Source organism: Eulemur rufifrons, chromosome 29 (genome assembly GCF_041146395.1).
Source record: "Eulemur rufifrons isolate Redbay chromosome 29, OSU_ERuf_1, whole genome shotgun sequence".
NCBI classification, from domain to species: Eukaryota; Metazoa; Chordata; class Mammalia; order Primates; family Lemuridae; genus Eulemur; species Eulemur rufifrons.
In genome coordinates this window covers 86,576,062-86,592,640 of record NC_091011.1, presented here as the reverse complement: position 1 = coordinate 86,592,640, position 16,579 = coordinate 86,576,062, and the positions used below count along the sequence as shown (strand labels likewise).

General features: G+C 42.0%; 1 protein-coding gene across 1 annotated transcript in view; it reads left to right on the top strand.

The window, feature by feature from the left end:
* CREB3L2 (cAMP responsive element binding protein 3 like 2) overlaps positions 1-16,579 on the top strand; it is a 114,342-nt gene that overhangs the window by 66,177 nt on the left and 31,586 nt on the right. The window contains exons 2-4 of the mRNA XM_069461286.1: positions 3,093-3,309; positions 14,859-15,034; positions 16,486-16,573. Of these exons, the coding sequence (XP_069317387.1) occupies positions 3,093-3,309; positions 14,859-15,034; positions 16,486-16,573 (481 nt within the window). The remainder of the gene's footprint in view (positions 1-3,092; positions 3,310-14,858; positions 15,035-16,485; positions 16,574-16,579) is intronic.

Genomic DNA, 16,579 nt, shown 5'->3' with positions numbered 1-16,579 from the left:
CTGCAAAATCCTTGAATCATCCTCCAACCTTAGGCATCTCTGAACTTCTAGGAACTTGTAAACTTCTAGGGACTTAACTGTAAAGTGGTGAGGGAGAGAGATGGTGAGTGGAAATGGACTCGACCTGCAGTGATGGAGAAACTGGAGAGTGCCTAGAATCACAGGTGGTGGTGATGGTGGTATTAATATAGCAGCCTTTGACCTACTGAGTCATAATCTCTGAGGGTGGGTCATAGTATCTGTATGTTTTTAAAAGTTTCTTGCATGTTAAAGAATATTTAATACAATATAACACATAACAAAAGAAAAGCCCTTAAATGTTCCTCAAGAGGAAATGGATTGATACAGTGGGATACAATTCAGATGTTTAAATCAATGAAATACAATTACATGTATAAACATGCATAAATCTGAATTTTTTTGTAAAAGAAAGTTGTAGGAGGATGTATGAGATATGGCGCTATTTATTTAAAGTTTAAAATCGTCATATACATAATGGACACATGCATATGTGGTAAAAGAATAAAGACCTGGATGAGAATGGTAAACACCAGGTTCTGGCTAGTGGTTCACTTTGAGAGGGATGAAGGGAATGGATGGAAGGGAGGAAGCTTTAACAGTGTTTCATGATTTATTTCTTAAAAAAAAAAAAAGAAAGAAAGAAAGAAAAAAGCAAAGAAAAAAAGGTTGCAGCAGCAAATATGTAAAAGATTTTTTTTAAAGGAATGACTACATAATCGTTCATTTTGTATATTTATAAAGGGCTGTCCAGAAAGTCTCCAGCCATGGAGCTGTTCTTATTATATTGACATGGCTGCATACTTTCTGGACAGCCCTCATATATACTTTTTCTAAATGCTTAAAATATTTCATCATGAAACGACTAACACAAAACTCCCTGGTAATTGTGATGCAGGCCGTTGGCATGTGGGAATTACTGCCTTAGATACTCCCGAGGACCTTCCGGTTCTTTTTTTTTTTTTTTTTTTTGAGACAGAGTCTCACTCTGTTGCCCAGGCTAGAGTGAGTGCCGTGGCGTCAGCCTAGCTCACAGCAACCTCAAACTCCTGAGCTCAAGCGATCCTCCTGTCTCAGCCTCCCGAGTAGCTGGGACTACAGGCATGTGCCACCATGCCCGGCTAATTTTTTCTATATATATTTTTAGCTGTCCATATAATTTCTTTCTATTTTTTTTAGTAGAGGTGGGGTCTCGCTCTTGCTCAGGCTGGTCTCGAACTCCTGAGCTCAAACGATCCGCCCACCTCGGCCTCCCAGAGTGCTAGGATTACAGGCGTGAGCCACCGCGCCCGGCCGGACCTTCCGGTTCTAAATGTGTTTGTGCTCAGAGAACTGCCTCCCAACCGCCCTCCCTTGTTCTCACAGGCAAGCATGCCTGTCAGACAGTGTCCACAGCCGGCAGCTTCCCGGCGTTCTGTCCTGATGAAATGTAGCCATGTCCCATGCTTGTGATGTCAGTGAATCCCACTGTTCTGACTCTTCAGGAACCCAGCCTGCAAGGGCCTCCTCTCTGTTGTCTGCTTCTGTCATTTGTTAAAGGAGGCATCATGTCCTGCAACTAGCCTAATCTTAGAGCTCCAGCTCCAGGGGCATCTCCTACCTTCCCCTTCTGAGTTCATTTTCACAGCTTCTTCACTGACACTTCAGTTCAGTGGTGGGACTTAGGCGTCGTGAATCCCAAGAATTTTCATTGCCTACCCCCGAGCCTCCCTATTTGCAATCAGTTTGTTTATTGCTGTATCTGCTTCCTTAACTTCCTTTCTATACCACAAGTGTCCCCAAGTTTAATCATAAGAATGACACCTGTTGGTCTGTGACTCAGGGAACGTTTCAGGAAACAGAAGTGGTTCTAATAGCTGGTACCAAAGTGGACTTTTAAATTTCATTTTATTATTGTTATTGTTTCTAATAATGGCAGCCAGGGTTTCTAAACCAGGGGTGATTTTTTTCCCTCTAGGGACATTTGGCCACATATGGAAACATTTTTGATTTCACAATGGGGGAAGTGCTACTGGCATCTAGTGGGTAGAGGCCAGGGATGATGCTAAATACCCTAGGATGTACAGAACAGTCCCCTCAGCCACCCACCCACCCTGCCCTTCACAAAGAATTATCCAGTCCAAAATATCAGTAGTGCCAAGGCTGAGAAACCCTGCTCTGCAGACCCTCATACCGTGCATATACCCTAATTAAGCAGGGAAAGTAGAGGGGCCTGCAGCTCCTTTAGAGTGGGACAGTGCAATAAAGGATATGTTAATAGGAATCCCAGGGAATATTCCAATGTCATGTCCATGGCATGATGTGGGCTGGAAAGTTCGTGGTATCAGAGATGGAGGACAGAAGAGATTAGGGAAAACCTGGAAAGGAAAAAAGCCCAGGCAGTGGGGAGAATAGAGGGAAGCTGCCTGTAATGCCTTTGAACTTGGCACCCTCATGCTATAGAAATGCAGGATGGCTGAGTTAACAATATTGCCAGTGCAAAATGTGTAGGTCATCACAGTAACAACCCCCAGTGACTCACACTGCCTCCCATCCACACTCATGGCAAGGTGATTCTGCTGTTCCTCTCGTCAAGAGGTGCAGTCTGTAGTTCCACTCGTGAATCTGGGCTGGCCTTGTCACTTGCCTTGACCAAAAGCATGTGGAGGGTGTACTGTTGTGTGATTTCTGAGGCCATACAGCTTTGTTTTTCTCCCTGGTGGAATGTTTCTGCCGTCGTGAGGAAGCCCAGCCTGATTCGCTTCCTTGAGAAAGAGGCCCAGGTGTGCAGCCAATCTTCCCACACAAGGCGGCCGTGTCAGGGAGCCCACGTGAAATCAGCTCCCCGCCCCCGCCAACCCACTGAAGAGGGAGAAATAATAAATTGTAGTAATTTTAAGCCACTGAACGTTGGGGTGGTTTGCTACACAGCACTAGATAATTGGATATTGTACATTGAGAGACTTCATATGATGAGACTGGATATTGTACGTTAAGAGACTTCACAGTGGATGATGTATTTGCCTTGGGATATGTGTGTAAATATCAGATCATGGTTAAGAGAAACTGAGTTCTTCCTCCTTTGTTTCTTGTAGCACTTCTCAGAACTTCTGGATGAGTTTTCCCAGAACGTCTTGGGTCAGCTCCTGAATGACCCTTTCCTCTCAGAGAAGAGCGTGTCCATGGAGGTGGAGCCGTCCCCTACGTCCCCGGCGCCTCTCATCCAGGCCGAGCACAGCTACTCCCTGTGTGAGGAGCCTCGGGCCCAGTCACCGTTCACCCACGTCGCCTCCAGTGACAGCTTCAATGACGGTAAACTCAGAGCAGGGGAAACACCTGGGTCCTCGTTACTTTTGACTCTGAGCTCCTTGAGGGCGTGGAGTGTGTGTCGTGTTATTGTCAGCACCCACTTTAGCCAAATACCGACAGTGTGTATGGCCTTGTGCTTGGGCAGTGGGGAGATGCAACGAGGCGCAGGACACACTTCTCTACACCAGACTGTCCCCTGGGACCTTGCTATAACTGAGTGAGAGTAATTACTTTCTTTGACCCTGTGGCTTGGTCAGCGAAGCAGCCTCTTGCAAGCCAGGCTGGTCTGCCTGGCTGATAATCCCTGCCAGTCCAGTGAGTCCGTTGTTTCAAGAAGTCATGTCATTTTTTCTGAGAAAAAAGTTTTATGGCCACTCTTCTCTATAGAAGCTTCTTGAGCATCCTCTTACTTTCAGCATGTTACATTGATCATGTAATCTGGGATCTTGGTGGACATTCTTAGACTCTCTTGCTCGTTACCCTTTCATGCCCATCGTCAATGCCATGAGTATGGTATTTGTGGAGGTCTAGTTTTTCTGGCCTTAGAGATGTTAAGATGTTTTGACCATTATAGGCAGTTTCTGGGTTTTGGACAACCCGACTTGTGGTGTTCCTTCCGTACTTACCAGCGGGCTCCCAGGGCTCCTCACAGGGACAATTTGTAATTAAATAATCAAATTAATAATTGGGGAACTAGTTTCTTCTGCACGTAAACAGAGCTGTGGTGTAAGTGGTTCATTGTCACATCATCTTCATGCTGGTCTCGTTGTTGACACAGTGCCTTAGGCACAGCATAACTTTCATCTTAACTGTTTCAGTCGATTTTGTGAGTCCATGTTTACCCTTTTGACCATGCCTCCAAAGTGAAAGTCCACTGCAAGTCCAGGTGAGCCTGCAGCGAAGAGAGAGGTGATTACAGTGGAAACGAAAGTAGAAATAATTAAGCGTTTGGAGACACGCCAGACACCGTCATTTGTTGGGAAAGCGTTAGACTTTAGTCATTCGACTATCAGAACAAATTACAAAGGATAAAGTGAGAATAATGGAACATGTGAAAGGCAGTCCTCCAATGAAAGCATCAATTATTACTAAGCAAAAGGTTATCATTGCTTTGGTTAGAAGATCAGAGTAAGCGTAGCATTCCTATTAGCCTGGTGTCCAAGTGTTAACCTTTGATATTCTTTTTTCAAATTTCTATCTCATATCTAAACTTTTTGTATGAATTTTTTATGTTCTGTTTGTTTGAATTGAAAGAGCACAATAGTTTCTGTAACTTATTACAGTACAGGGGTATTATTAATATTACAGTATTACACTATATTATTATTACCACATATATGCCATTATAGTCTTATTATTATTATTACCATAAGTGCATTGTTCATCAGTGATCTGAGTTACATACAAATCCAACCTGAAGACGTTCTCAGGAATGTATCTTACCCGTAACCCAGGGGCCACCTATACTCTATAGGCCCTTAACTGGTAAAAGCTATATTTTCCAAACTCTCCAGGGCATATATACTTTCTAAATTTAATTTTTTATATTTTGTTTTCCTAGGGAGATAACCAGCGATTTTAGTACTTTAAGTTTTAAAACTCTATTTAGTGTATTCCCAGTCCATCACATGCCTTCTTCACAGGAGGCTGACATGGGGGAGTCCAAGTGCTCTGCCAAAGCACATAATGACCCTGATGGAGAAGGATGGTTGCTCTTTAGACAATGCATAACTATGCAGCATTTGAAAACAGCTATTTGCATTTAATTTAATATGCTTTATCTCTTGCATTGTGATAATAGCCTAAGCAAAACTAGGGATCCTATGTCTAGTGATGGATAGGGAGTGAATATTTCATTGTACTTGAGGAAGCCAATGACTCACATCTCCCTGTCCAATTTTACTTAGATTAAATACAATTCTTCTGCAGATGCTTCTAAGCCTGAAGAAAAGTTATAAAACTCACAGTTAAGTAGCTGCTCTCTCCTAGTTTATTAGGATTTTCCTCTTTTTTTTTTCTCCCTCTTCCTCCTTCCTTCTTCCCCCTTTCCTTACTCTTCCCCAAACTTTCCCTTCCCCCTGCCACTCCCCTACCTTTCCCCCAGGGCAATTACATAGGGCATGTGGATGTTCTTTTTTTTTTTTTTTTTTAATAGAGACAAGGTCTCACTCTGTTGCCCAGGCTGGCGGGCAGTGGCCAATCCTACCTCACTGCAACCTCAAACTCCTGGTTTCAAGCAATCCTCCCACCTCAACCTCCCAAGTAGCTAGGACCACAGGCAAGCACCACCACACCTGGCTAGTTTTTAAAAATTTTTTGTACAGATGAGGTCTCGCTGTGTTGCCCAGGCTGGTCTTGAACTCCCAGTCTCAAATGATCCTCCCATCTCAGCCTCCCAAAGCGTTAGGATTATAGGTGTGAGCCACTGTGTCTGGCGAGATGTTCTTATCCTATTAGTCCTTCATGGACCTCAGATGGGCTGTGGACTCCTGAGACTCTGTACAAAAATTTGGGCTCTCCACATTTGCTAATTTTTCTGGTGAGAGCCATTTTAACTTTTTTTGGATTCTCAAAAAATTCTATGCCCAAAATGGTTAATAAGTACTGGTCTAAGATTACACAGGAGTCATCTGTTTCAGGACTGACTTTGAGTGTAGACTTCTCTGAAACACTAGAGCTAAAGAACTTCATGTGGTTCAGTAACCGCAGGAGCCACCCCTAGAAATGTGGGCTGAGCCTTCAAAACCACCAGAAAGACAACCTATATCCAGCTCAGACATTTCTCCCCATGATTAAGGCCGTTAACCAGATGCTCAGCAGGGTTTTCTCTTTTCTACCAAAAAAAAAAAAAAAAAGAAAGTAAAAAAAGAAAGGAAGAAAGAAAGAAAAGTAGGGAGATTAAAAGAGATAAGCAGAAGGATCCCAGTAAATGTTTGTGGATATTTTTATGCTTTGAGAAATAAAAGCTTGTATTTGAATGATCAAGTCTTACGCCTCATCACATGGAAGTTATCTTTACAAGTACTATATTTTAGTCATGTTCCTTTGCAATTAAATTGGGAAGCTAGGTATGCATTTTTTTTGTTCTTTAATTTCAGTGCGCTTCCTAAAGAAGAAACTTCATGGTGCCTGAGTAGGACTGTTGAGAGAGGCCCAGACATGGCATCTGTCCTCCAAGATGATCCAAGAACAATGCTTAAAAATAATGTAAAATATCTAACAGGCCTTGGCATAAAATATACTAAGACAGAAGCAGTCTAATACCCCATGTACACCAAGCACAAATTGAGATAACTTTATTTAGGGTGGAATAAGGGACTTTATGTAACTATGGCTGTTCCAGGTCCACAGAGTGTGGGCCAGGAGCATAAATAATAATCATCTTCCTTCCGATGAATCTGTTGGGAACCTGGGGTTTGCAGTGGCGGGGATGGCTGGGTAGGCTGGCTTACGGATTCTCTAAATTTATGGAGCCATGTTCACAGGTGGGAATGAAAACAACAGTTTGTGAGCTAAAGGTGAGCAGATGTTGCTGGTGTGAAGTCACAGGCGGGCAATGGGACAGTCTGGGAGAGGGCAAGGACGCAGGGTTTGATCGCTGTGTGATGGGAAGCAGGGCCTGAGAAAAGTGAGATGGCATTTTTTTGGAGATTAGAAGAGACACTAATGTTTCATGGCTGATGTTGTGAGAGCAGGAAAGGTGTGCATGGATATAGTTATCCAGGGAGAAATGGAAAGGTGTATAAGATAGATGGCAAAGAAAAAATGGATTTTGAAACGATTTGATGACACCCACGGCAGGATTAGCACAGAATCGAGTATGCTGAGGAAAGGGCAGAGATGAGTCAGAGATGACTTAGGTTTCTGGTTTGCAGTGTTGGAAAGATCTTGATGTTAACATGTTACAAAGAAGTGGGACCTGAAAGAGAGTCACAGAGATGAGATGCATAGCTTGTGTCTTCATCACATTTAGTTTGAGCTGGTGATAAGAGCATCAGTCTTGAGTTATCTTATGGGGGGTAGATTCAGGGGTAGAAAAGGAAGATGTGTTCACCTGCCCACAGAGAGTAACTGGGTCCTCTGCCATGCATGGCTAAGGAAAGAACCTGATTGTGGTTGGGGAGGACAAGCAGAGGAGCAGCCGTCGTCTCCTGTCTGAAGCTTGGCCTTGTGATACATGCTATTTTGCTATTCATCACCTTTTTTCATGTTACTTTTTACTTGTTTTCAAACAGGTAAAAAAGATATTGATGTTTTCCTTTTTTTTAAGTGAAATAATTTGTCTGCTCAGCCATTGCAATGTTAGATCAGTATAGAAAGCAATATTTACCTCTATCCAGCAATTAAAATTACTATGGACACTTACAAAGGAGAGTCATAACTTCAATGAAGAAAATAATGTGTGCAGGAGAGTTTTGTGTGTGTACTAAATAAGTCTTTTGAAGTTAATCATTTGTTCCTCAGAGATTTATTTAATGCATACTCTAAACACAACATCCTACAGGAAGACTGAGATGCTAAAAGCAGAACGCTAATTAGATATAGTGGTTGGTCTTCGGAGTCACATTGCCTGGATTTGAATCTGGGCTCTGCCACTTACTGATAGTGTGATCTTGGGCAAGTTGTTTAACTCTTGTGTCTCACTTTCTTGATCCTTAAAATGGGAATAATAATAATAACTCAGATCATTGATATAGGGAATAAATGAGTTATACTTTTTGAGCTCTAGAAACAGTACCTGGCAGTTAGGAGGCACTAATATTAGCTATTACTGTTATTGCCTTTACATGGGTCACTGCATAATGAAATACAAAATTTACCGAATGACTACAGTAAGAGTGACAGAAGCTGGAAAGCAGTTCTGTACACACAGAGAGGACACGGAGTAAGGGAAGTATTTGAGAGCTATTGTATTGGTCCCAGAGGTCCGTCTAATGAGTGCCTAGCATATAATAAGCACTCAAAACATTTTGGTATTATTTATTGTTCTTAAACTGGGATTCTTCCTCTCAGGAACATTGGATTTTAAAAGTCTAAATAAACCAAGGTGAGAAGTGTAGAAAGAACCAATATGGCACCTTCTGCAGTGGCTAATTATGGGCTCAAAATAACATTAATTGAAGAATAGTCACTCTTGGCTAGGGATCTGTTTAATCATTGGCCTTTTAAAAAGCAATATACCAGCATAGCAAAGAGCATAGGCTGAGGAGCTAGTTTGTCTGAATGTGAATCCCAGCTCTGCCATGTACTGGCTATGTAACTTTGGATGAGTTATTTAATCCCTAAATTTCCTTGTCTGTAGAATGGGGGTAATGGTAGTACATGCTCTACGTGATTACTCTTAGGATTAAATTAATTAATGTAGGTAAAGCACTTAGAGCAATAGCTAGCACATAAAATATACTCATAGTGAGTGTTTGCTGTTTTTACAGTTATCACCACCTCTTCATGCCATTCAAGACTGAAAGTTATTTCAGGGTTATGATACTCAGGAAGGAGACCAGGGGCAAAAAGGCTTTTAACTTCCATTTGAACATAGAGTGGGCTATAGTTTAATATGAGATGAGACATGGTTGACTGAATTCTTGCTCCTTGTCCCAGCTTCCAGAACCCACCCTTAGCATTTTTCCTTTCAGAGACTTTTACAACAAAAATTGGTCAAGATTGCCAACTCCTCTGAAGATTCTGAAAGGGCAAACAAATCAAGTGCTGAATGATTTAGCTGAGGCATATTTATTTAATTTACAAAGTTTCCTTTTTACTTTAGACATGTCACATAAATAGTAAATGGATATACAGTCATCCTTCTGTATATGTAGGTTTTGCATCCCACGAATACTGTATTTTCAATCTGCATTTGATGGGGAAAAAAAATCCATGTATAACTGGACCCTTGCAGTTCAAACATGTGTTGTTCGAGGATCAACTGCATTTGTGTTTTTATCACGTAAGTGGCATCTGCTCCAGGTGATTTCTCTTTTTAAGAATAAATGCCCACTGTATATACACATGTATGTGTGTATATGTGTGTGTTTAAATATATATGACATATTTATAAAGATACTGCCAACTCTCAATTTAGGGTTTAATTTTTTTTTCCTTTCCCATGAATCAGTATCTATTCAATGCAGTTATCTGTGTGGTACATATGGAAATGACTGAGGATCTGCATTTTGGTGTTGCTGTTACCTTGGCTTTGTGTTTATGTCTTTTTTTTTTTTTTTTTTTTTTTTGAGACAGAGTCTTGCTTTGTCACCTGGGCTAGAGTGCGGTAGCGTCAGCCTAGCTCACAGCAACCTCAAACTCCTGGGCTCAAGTGATTCTCCTGCCTCAGCTTCCTGAGTAGCTGGGGCTACAGGCGCATGCCACCATGCCTGGCTAGTGTTTTCTACTTTTAGTAGAGATGGGGTCTCACTCTTACTCAGGCTAGTCTTGAACTCCTGAGCTCAAGCGGCCTCCCGCCTTGGCCTCCCAGAGTGCTAGGATTACAGGCGTGAGCCACCGCGCCCGGCCCCATGTCTTTTTTACTCTGTCAATTTTGATATTTCAGATATCTTGGCGTCCAGCCCCATTACTCATAGCTGCTCCATTTTGTCCTTGGTTGTAAAGGACTTGCTTCCCGCCATGAGACAGTGGCTTGTTTTTGTTTTCTTGCTGATAGGTACATGGCGATGCCAAGGAAATGTGCCAGTTTAGTTCGACCTCTGACAGGAAGCTGTTTAAATGAATCAGATGATGTGGGGTTGTTCTTACTCTCCACAGTATGCACAACTAAACTTATCAGGGGATGTTTTTCATCTGAAACGAAACTTAAAAATCGTATAAACACAATTTAGGAAGAACATTTTTTTTCCACTCAGTATCTGAGCTTCAAGTTTTAGAAATTAGAGGGTGTAGAGTATTTACTGACTCTTGTTTTTGTAGTTTAGCCAATAACTAAGACATCCAAGGATAATTCCAGTTCTAAGCCATGGTGGCCCTACTGATCTTTTTGCCAATAAAATTAAACTACAAAAATAAGGTCATGTAGAAAAACTGTAATACATATTCCATTCCTTCTCTTTCACTCTATCCTTTGTTAACCCCTACTTCATAGGTTTGTCATCCTGTTTTCTCTTGATATTTATTTCCACTGAGGGACAGAGTACAAGCCAACACCCAGTAGTTCAGAATGAAAGCTCTTTTCTCTAATTTCAACTACCACGAGAATGTTGTTCTCACCAAACTACGTACTGTCTGATTTTTTTCATATGAAGTCATTTATTTTATGATATAACTGGTAGGCCAATCTAATCTAATCAGCCAATCTATAAATATTTATTGCTATGATTCACAGTTGATGCTTTAGAGGAATTATTTTGGAAATGAATGCAATTATTTTGTTATAATAGATTCAGATGTAATGAATTTAATTTCTTGTGCATGCGTTCAGCTATATTATATCTGCTAGCTATGTTGCTGAATAACAAACTACCCCAAAACTTAGTAGCTTAAACAATAATCATGTAGCTCATGTGTCTGTTTCTAGGCTGGGGGTTGGCTGATCTGCATGGAGGTCAACTGAGTGATTCTGCTAGTTTCATCTAGACTTACATCTCCAAGGCTAGCTGAGAGTTGGTTGATCTTGGCTAAGCTCATCTGCAGGTGACTCTATTCTGTGTGTCCTCTTCCTTCTCCTGAGATCAGTAGATTATCCTGGAACATCCTTCTCATGGTGAGGGCAAAACTATAGATTCTTAAGTCCAGTCCTGCAAACACGTTTCAAGAGTTAAGAAGCTAACATGCCATTGGTATAAATCAAGTCACATGGCCAAGTCCAGAGTGGGGAGCAGCCCACAGTGGGAAAGCACCCCAAAATTACAAGGCAAAAGACATGGATGGTGGGAGGGTGAAGACCTGGAGCCAGGAATGCAACTTGTTTACATATGCTAAGGTACTCATTGACTTTAACTGAGTCAAAGGAGCCACTGGAGCCTCTATCCAATGATTACCATCCTAAGGCATAAAATAGAGCAGGCAGAAGCAGGCTGTGTACATGTGTGTTCATCTAAGGACAACAGTTTCCCAGTATCAGAAATTTGGAAATACTATAAAATTTAAAGAAAAAGAAATCAGTATCCAGATATCTGCTTACTATTTGGCCTATTTCCTTTTTCTCTAACACTTTCTTCATTAATGGTATATAAATTTATATCTAAGTTTTTTTCTTAATATTCTATCATAACCCTTTCCTTTGTTATTAAAAAGGCTTTATAAATGCAATATTAATGTCTGCACAGATATTCCACTGTATGGATACATCATCACTAACTTAACCTTTCCCTTGCTCTTCAATGTTTTGGTTACATCCAGTGTTTTGTGGTTACAGATAATGCCTCGGTAAGCATATTTGTGCATAAATCTTTATCCACATGTTGAGCTATTTCCTTAATGGAGAGAGTCCTGGCTGGAGTGCAGAGCTCTGGGTTCTGCCACTAGTTTGTGGTATAACCTGGGCCTGCATGTCATTTTCCTCATCTGTAAAATGATGTCTTTGAGCTTGGTGGCCTTCAACGTCTTTCTAACTCTAACACATCTGTCAGGATAGAGGACTGAATTGTTGTGCTGGCGTGGAAACATGAAGGCAACACCGTTGTTTGTCCTCAGAAAAGCTCAGGGGAGGAGAGGAAGCTCCCTTGGGCTTCTCACTTGGAAGTGTTCAGTTGTCTTTGAGAGAGGAGGTTTCCTTTTGCAGTTCAGGTCTCCACTCCCTGAGACGGCAGTAATGATATTTATTTGTTTTTAAAGAGGGCTATGGGACACGAGCATTAAGAATATAAACTGTCCTGACCCGTTTATGGTGTGCACGCTTTGAGAATGGCCTCACTAGAGCGGAAGAACTGGTTTCATTATCTGTCTTCATTGTGTCTTGTAATTTTATATTCCCTTTTTGTATTTATTTTTGCCTTATCTTTTGGTTGCCTTGTAAGTTTCTTCACAGTTACCTTCACTGCACAGTCAGGGGATCTGGCCTTCTGCCACAATTTCCTGGTACTTGTGTATAACCTTTTTCTCCGGGGTGCCTCCCTACTGTTCATTTCAATATGGATCGAGGCTATATTTCATCTCTCTCTCTTCCAGCCTCTGCCAGGAATAAATATTGCTCAATTTGGGCAGGCTTTAAATGTTGACTTCAAAAAGCAGAGGCATCAACATGTCACTGCTGAGTGGAGACAGTGGGATCTATGCGCGTTCTCGCGAGCGCGCGCTCTCTCTCTCTCTCTCCCTCTCTCCAACTCTTACCCAACTCTGTCCTAAGTGGGTCTTTCTGGCAGGGGACAGAGTCTTCTAGTTCCTAAGCTCCTTTCGAGAGAGGCATTAGAATCTTGGCTCTTGGTCCAGTCACTTCTTTAGGCTGAGCTGGGGCACCGTCTGTGTCAAGTACAGAGTGGTCTCCCCTCTCTGGCCACCATCAGAAGGGCCTTTGTGCCCCGGCTCTGCCCCTCCGCCAGGATGCTGCCCACACCCCGTGAATGATGGAAATCCCCCGTCACAGCACAGCCCTCAGCAGCCTCGCTCCAAAAGCAAAACATCTTCCACCAACAGAAGCCTTGCCCATCTTTATTTTACCTCTGGAAATAAATTGGGGCTGGAATAATTCATCAAGTCAATTATAAATTGAATTTAGGGGAAAAATCATTTTCCTTTGTGAATGTGAACCTAACTTTTTCTGTGCTTGGAGGAAGTTGCTTATGAAATGCAATTTTAATAATTGTGAACTTTAGTTTTTAGTTTCTGTGTCCGCCCTTTCCCCCCCCCCACCAAGCAATTCTGAATGATTTCCCTGTAGCTTTTCATAAAAAAACTGGAGTCAAATGCTTAAGTGTAAAGTAATTTCATAATGTGGATGACTTTGCTTCCCTGAACAGTAACGGGTCTCTAAGCAAGTGAAGAATGTGGTGTGTGTGGTTAAACATTTTCATAAAGCAGAGGAACATATCTTTGCTTATTTTAGCCTCATTTTAGTAAAACTGGTATCAAGTAAGGAGTGTGGATTTGGGGACCCACAGGCTTGTTTTTTCTTGCTCTGTGCCTGTTTCCAACCCCCTGTTCCTTTCCTTTCCTCCCCTCCTTCCTGCTTTTCCAGGGCTGTGCTGAGGTGCTAGCCCTGAAGTAATTTGGTAAGAAAAACATGGCACTGCTTAGACCTTAAGAAGGATATGCATTAGGTCAGAGGTCCCCAACCCTTCTGGCACCAGGAACTGTTTCATGGAAGATAGTTTTTCCATGGATGGAGGTGGGAGGTTGGGCGGGGTGGGGAGTTGGGTGTGGGGAGGGTTTCAGGATGATTCAAGCACATTACATTTATTGTGCATTAAAACATCTCTGCTAATGACAATCTTATTTGCAGCCGCTTCCCAGCACTAGCATCACCGCCTCAGCTCCACCTCAGATCATCAGACATTAGATTCTCATAAGGAGCCGCAACCTAGATCCCTCACATGCACAGTTTACAGTAGGGTTCACGTTCCTATGAGAATCTAATGCTGAGGCTGATCTGACAGGAGGCGGAGCTTATGCAGTGATGCAAGCAATGAGGAGTGGCTGTAAATACAGATGAAGCTTTGCTTGTTCACCTGCCACTCACCTTCTGCTGGGCGGCCCAGTTCCTAACAGGCCACGGTACAGGTCCACGTCAGCATTAAGTGACAGACGGGCTCTGTCTGTTCTGTCTGGATGCTTGGTTGTTATCTAGCCCCAGGCCTGGTGATAATCAGGAAAACCTGTGACAAGACAAGACCCAGACTCACCAAGCCTCAGCCCTTTTCCCAGGACAGGTATTTAGTCCATTTCAGCAAAGGGCAGATGGTTGTTACAGATTCTGAAGTCTCCCAAAGCGCTGAGTGAAGTCTCTGAAAGTCTAAGTTAGGTTTAAGGCCTTAGGTGGCATCACAGGGAAAGCAGAAGAGGACAAAAAAAAAGAAAAACCTAACCACCACTCAAAAAAAAAAAAAAAAAAAAGAAAAAGAAAAAATGAAGTGAGAAGGAAGAAAACCAAGAAGCCAAATAACTTTCCACTGGGGAGGAGAGAGATCTACTCACCCTTCTTTCCCATCCTCTCTCCTGGGCCCTCGGTTGCCAATCATTTGCTTCTTTCATTCTTGTTTTTAAATGTGCTTATTTATTTATTTTTGAATAGATAAAACATTCTCTTGGTTTGAAAACCAAAAAGTCTAACTCATTGCACATTCAACATCCTCCGTCCCGTCCCGTTCCCCGGGGCCCAGTCTCCTGCCTGCCCAGGAAGCCAGTTTTCTTTCTTTCCTAAGTGTTCCTTCCAGAGTTCCCAAATACATACTCATGAGCAAGCGAATGCCAGTGTAGATTCTCACTTTGCCAGTCATTTCCTTATCCATTTATCTCCTCTCTCACATGCTCACTTTATTTCCTTTTATTCCACTCTCAATGATGCTTTGTTGAGCTTTTTTCGAGGAGAAAGATCAGTGATCCTTTGTTCTGCTTATGCCTGATGCCCTGAACAAGTTCACATGTGCTTTTTTTTTTTCCCTCAGATGAGGTGGAAAGTGAGAAATGGTACCTGTCTACAGACCTCCCTTCAACAACCATCAAGACAGAACCGATTACGGATGAGCCACCCCCAGGACTTGTTCCCTCTGTCACTCTGACCATTACAGCCATCTCCACCCCTTTCGAGAAGGAAGAATCTCTTCTGGAAATGAATACTGGGGTATACTCAATTTTCTTTCATTTAAACAGGCTGGATTAAAAGATACAGATCTTCATTGTCTCATAAGGCTTTTAATCTTTTTGGAGTTAGTGGCTGTATGTATTTAAGGACATATAACTATGTATATATTTATGTATTTATCAAGGGTATGTTGATTTTTTTTCAGCTTAATTTAAAGTCATTGTTCAGAAAAATTGGTAGCAAAGCTGATTTCATTTTTCCTTTGATTACTATTACAAAATATAAAACATAGATGAATATCCATGGTAAAACAAAAATTCCCCATGGCACTGATTTTTGAGCAATGGAAAGGAGGTGGTTAAGACGGTGATGCAATCCATGGCTTAGCGTGCCTGGCTACTGAGAGTGCTAGCTCCTGTGTAATGTTTTACTTTACTTTCCCAGTACAGTGCTGAGCTGCCCTTACTCAATGTGGCAACCTCCCACCTACTGATTCTTATGTTACCTGTGGAAAGCATAAGAAATCAGGAATTTCTTCCTTGCTTAATTCCACGCCTGCAGCAAATTGAATTTAATTTTATTTCACCTTCTTTCTGAGTATTTCCAGTGTCTGGCAATGGACCAGAATCATACTTGAGCATCTTCTTACAGAGGTGGAAGCCAGTCTTAACTTTCCTTAAGTTTAAAGCCTCGGGTTATAAACAATAACTCTGTCAACACTTAAGTCAGATTTTCAATGAGCAAGGTCGAGGGCCTGCCTGGTCAGAAAAAGGTGCCATGGACTTAGTAGAGCCACAGAAGCATCACTACATACTCACTTCTTAGTCCTTTTGTGTAGAAGATGAAGGGTTGTAGACAGAAGACCTCAGCAGCTGCCCAGTAGGGTTCCTGTCTCCATAGCACCCTGAGTCTCTTTATTGGACTGGCCTCCTGGAGTCTGTATTAATCTCCTTAAGATTTGGGTCCATAAGATTTTAGTTCAGTTGCTTTTTAAGTATGTAGCTAACAAAGCTCAGGGTCATGGCCTTGCTCCCTGTGTATGGGGCAGATAACTTTTCTCTGTTCCCTACCGGCTATTTCATGGCTAGATGTCAATTGTCAGGGAGCTGGAGGAAAAGGATGCCGGTTGATGCACAGTCCTTACCACAAACAAACTAGTGGAGCCTGGTGACCCTTTAAAAATTACCAGAATATTTCGTGATAAAATGCCTTTATAGCACCACGAAAACAATAGAAAGAAGCACTAAGTGAGCCTTGGGCTTTTGATTTTCAGGTTCTGAGGGTTCCATCAGCTGTAATATCAGGTTTGGCGATGAGAAGAAGGTTAAGAACTAAAATGACTCCCTGTCAAAGAAGCTACCTATGCTCAGCTGTGCTCCGGAGAGGCAGGGTGGTCCCAAGAGGAAGACACAATGACAAATAGCTCTCCTGTATGTTTCTTCAAGGCTGTAATTGGTTTTTAAAAATCGTGTTTGGAATTCTTTTTTCAGGTGGATTCCTCATGCCAGACCATTATTCCTAAAATTAAGCTGGAGCCTCATGAAGTGGATCAGTTTCTGAACTTCTCTCCTAAGGAAGGTCTGT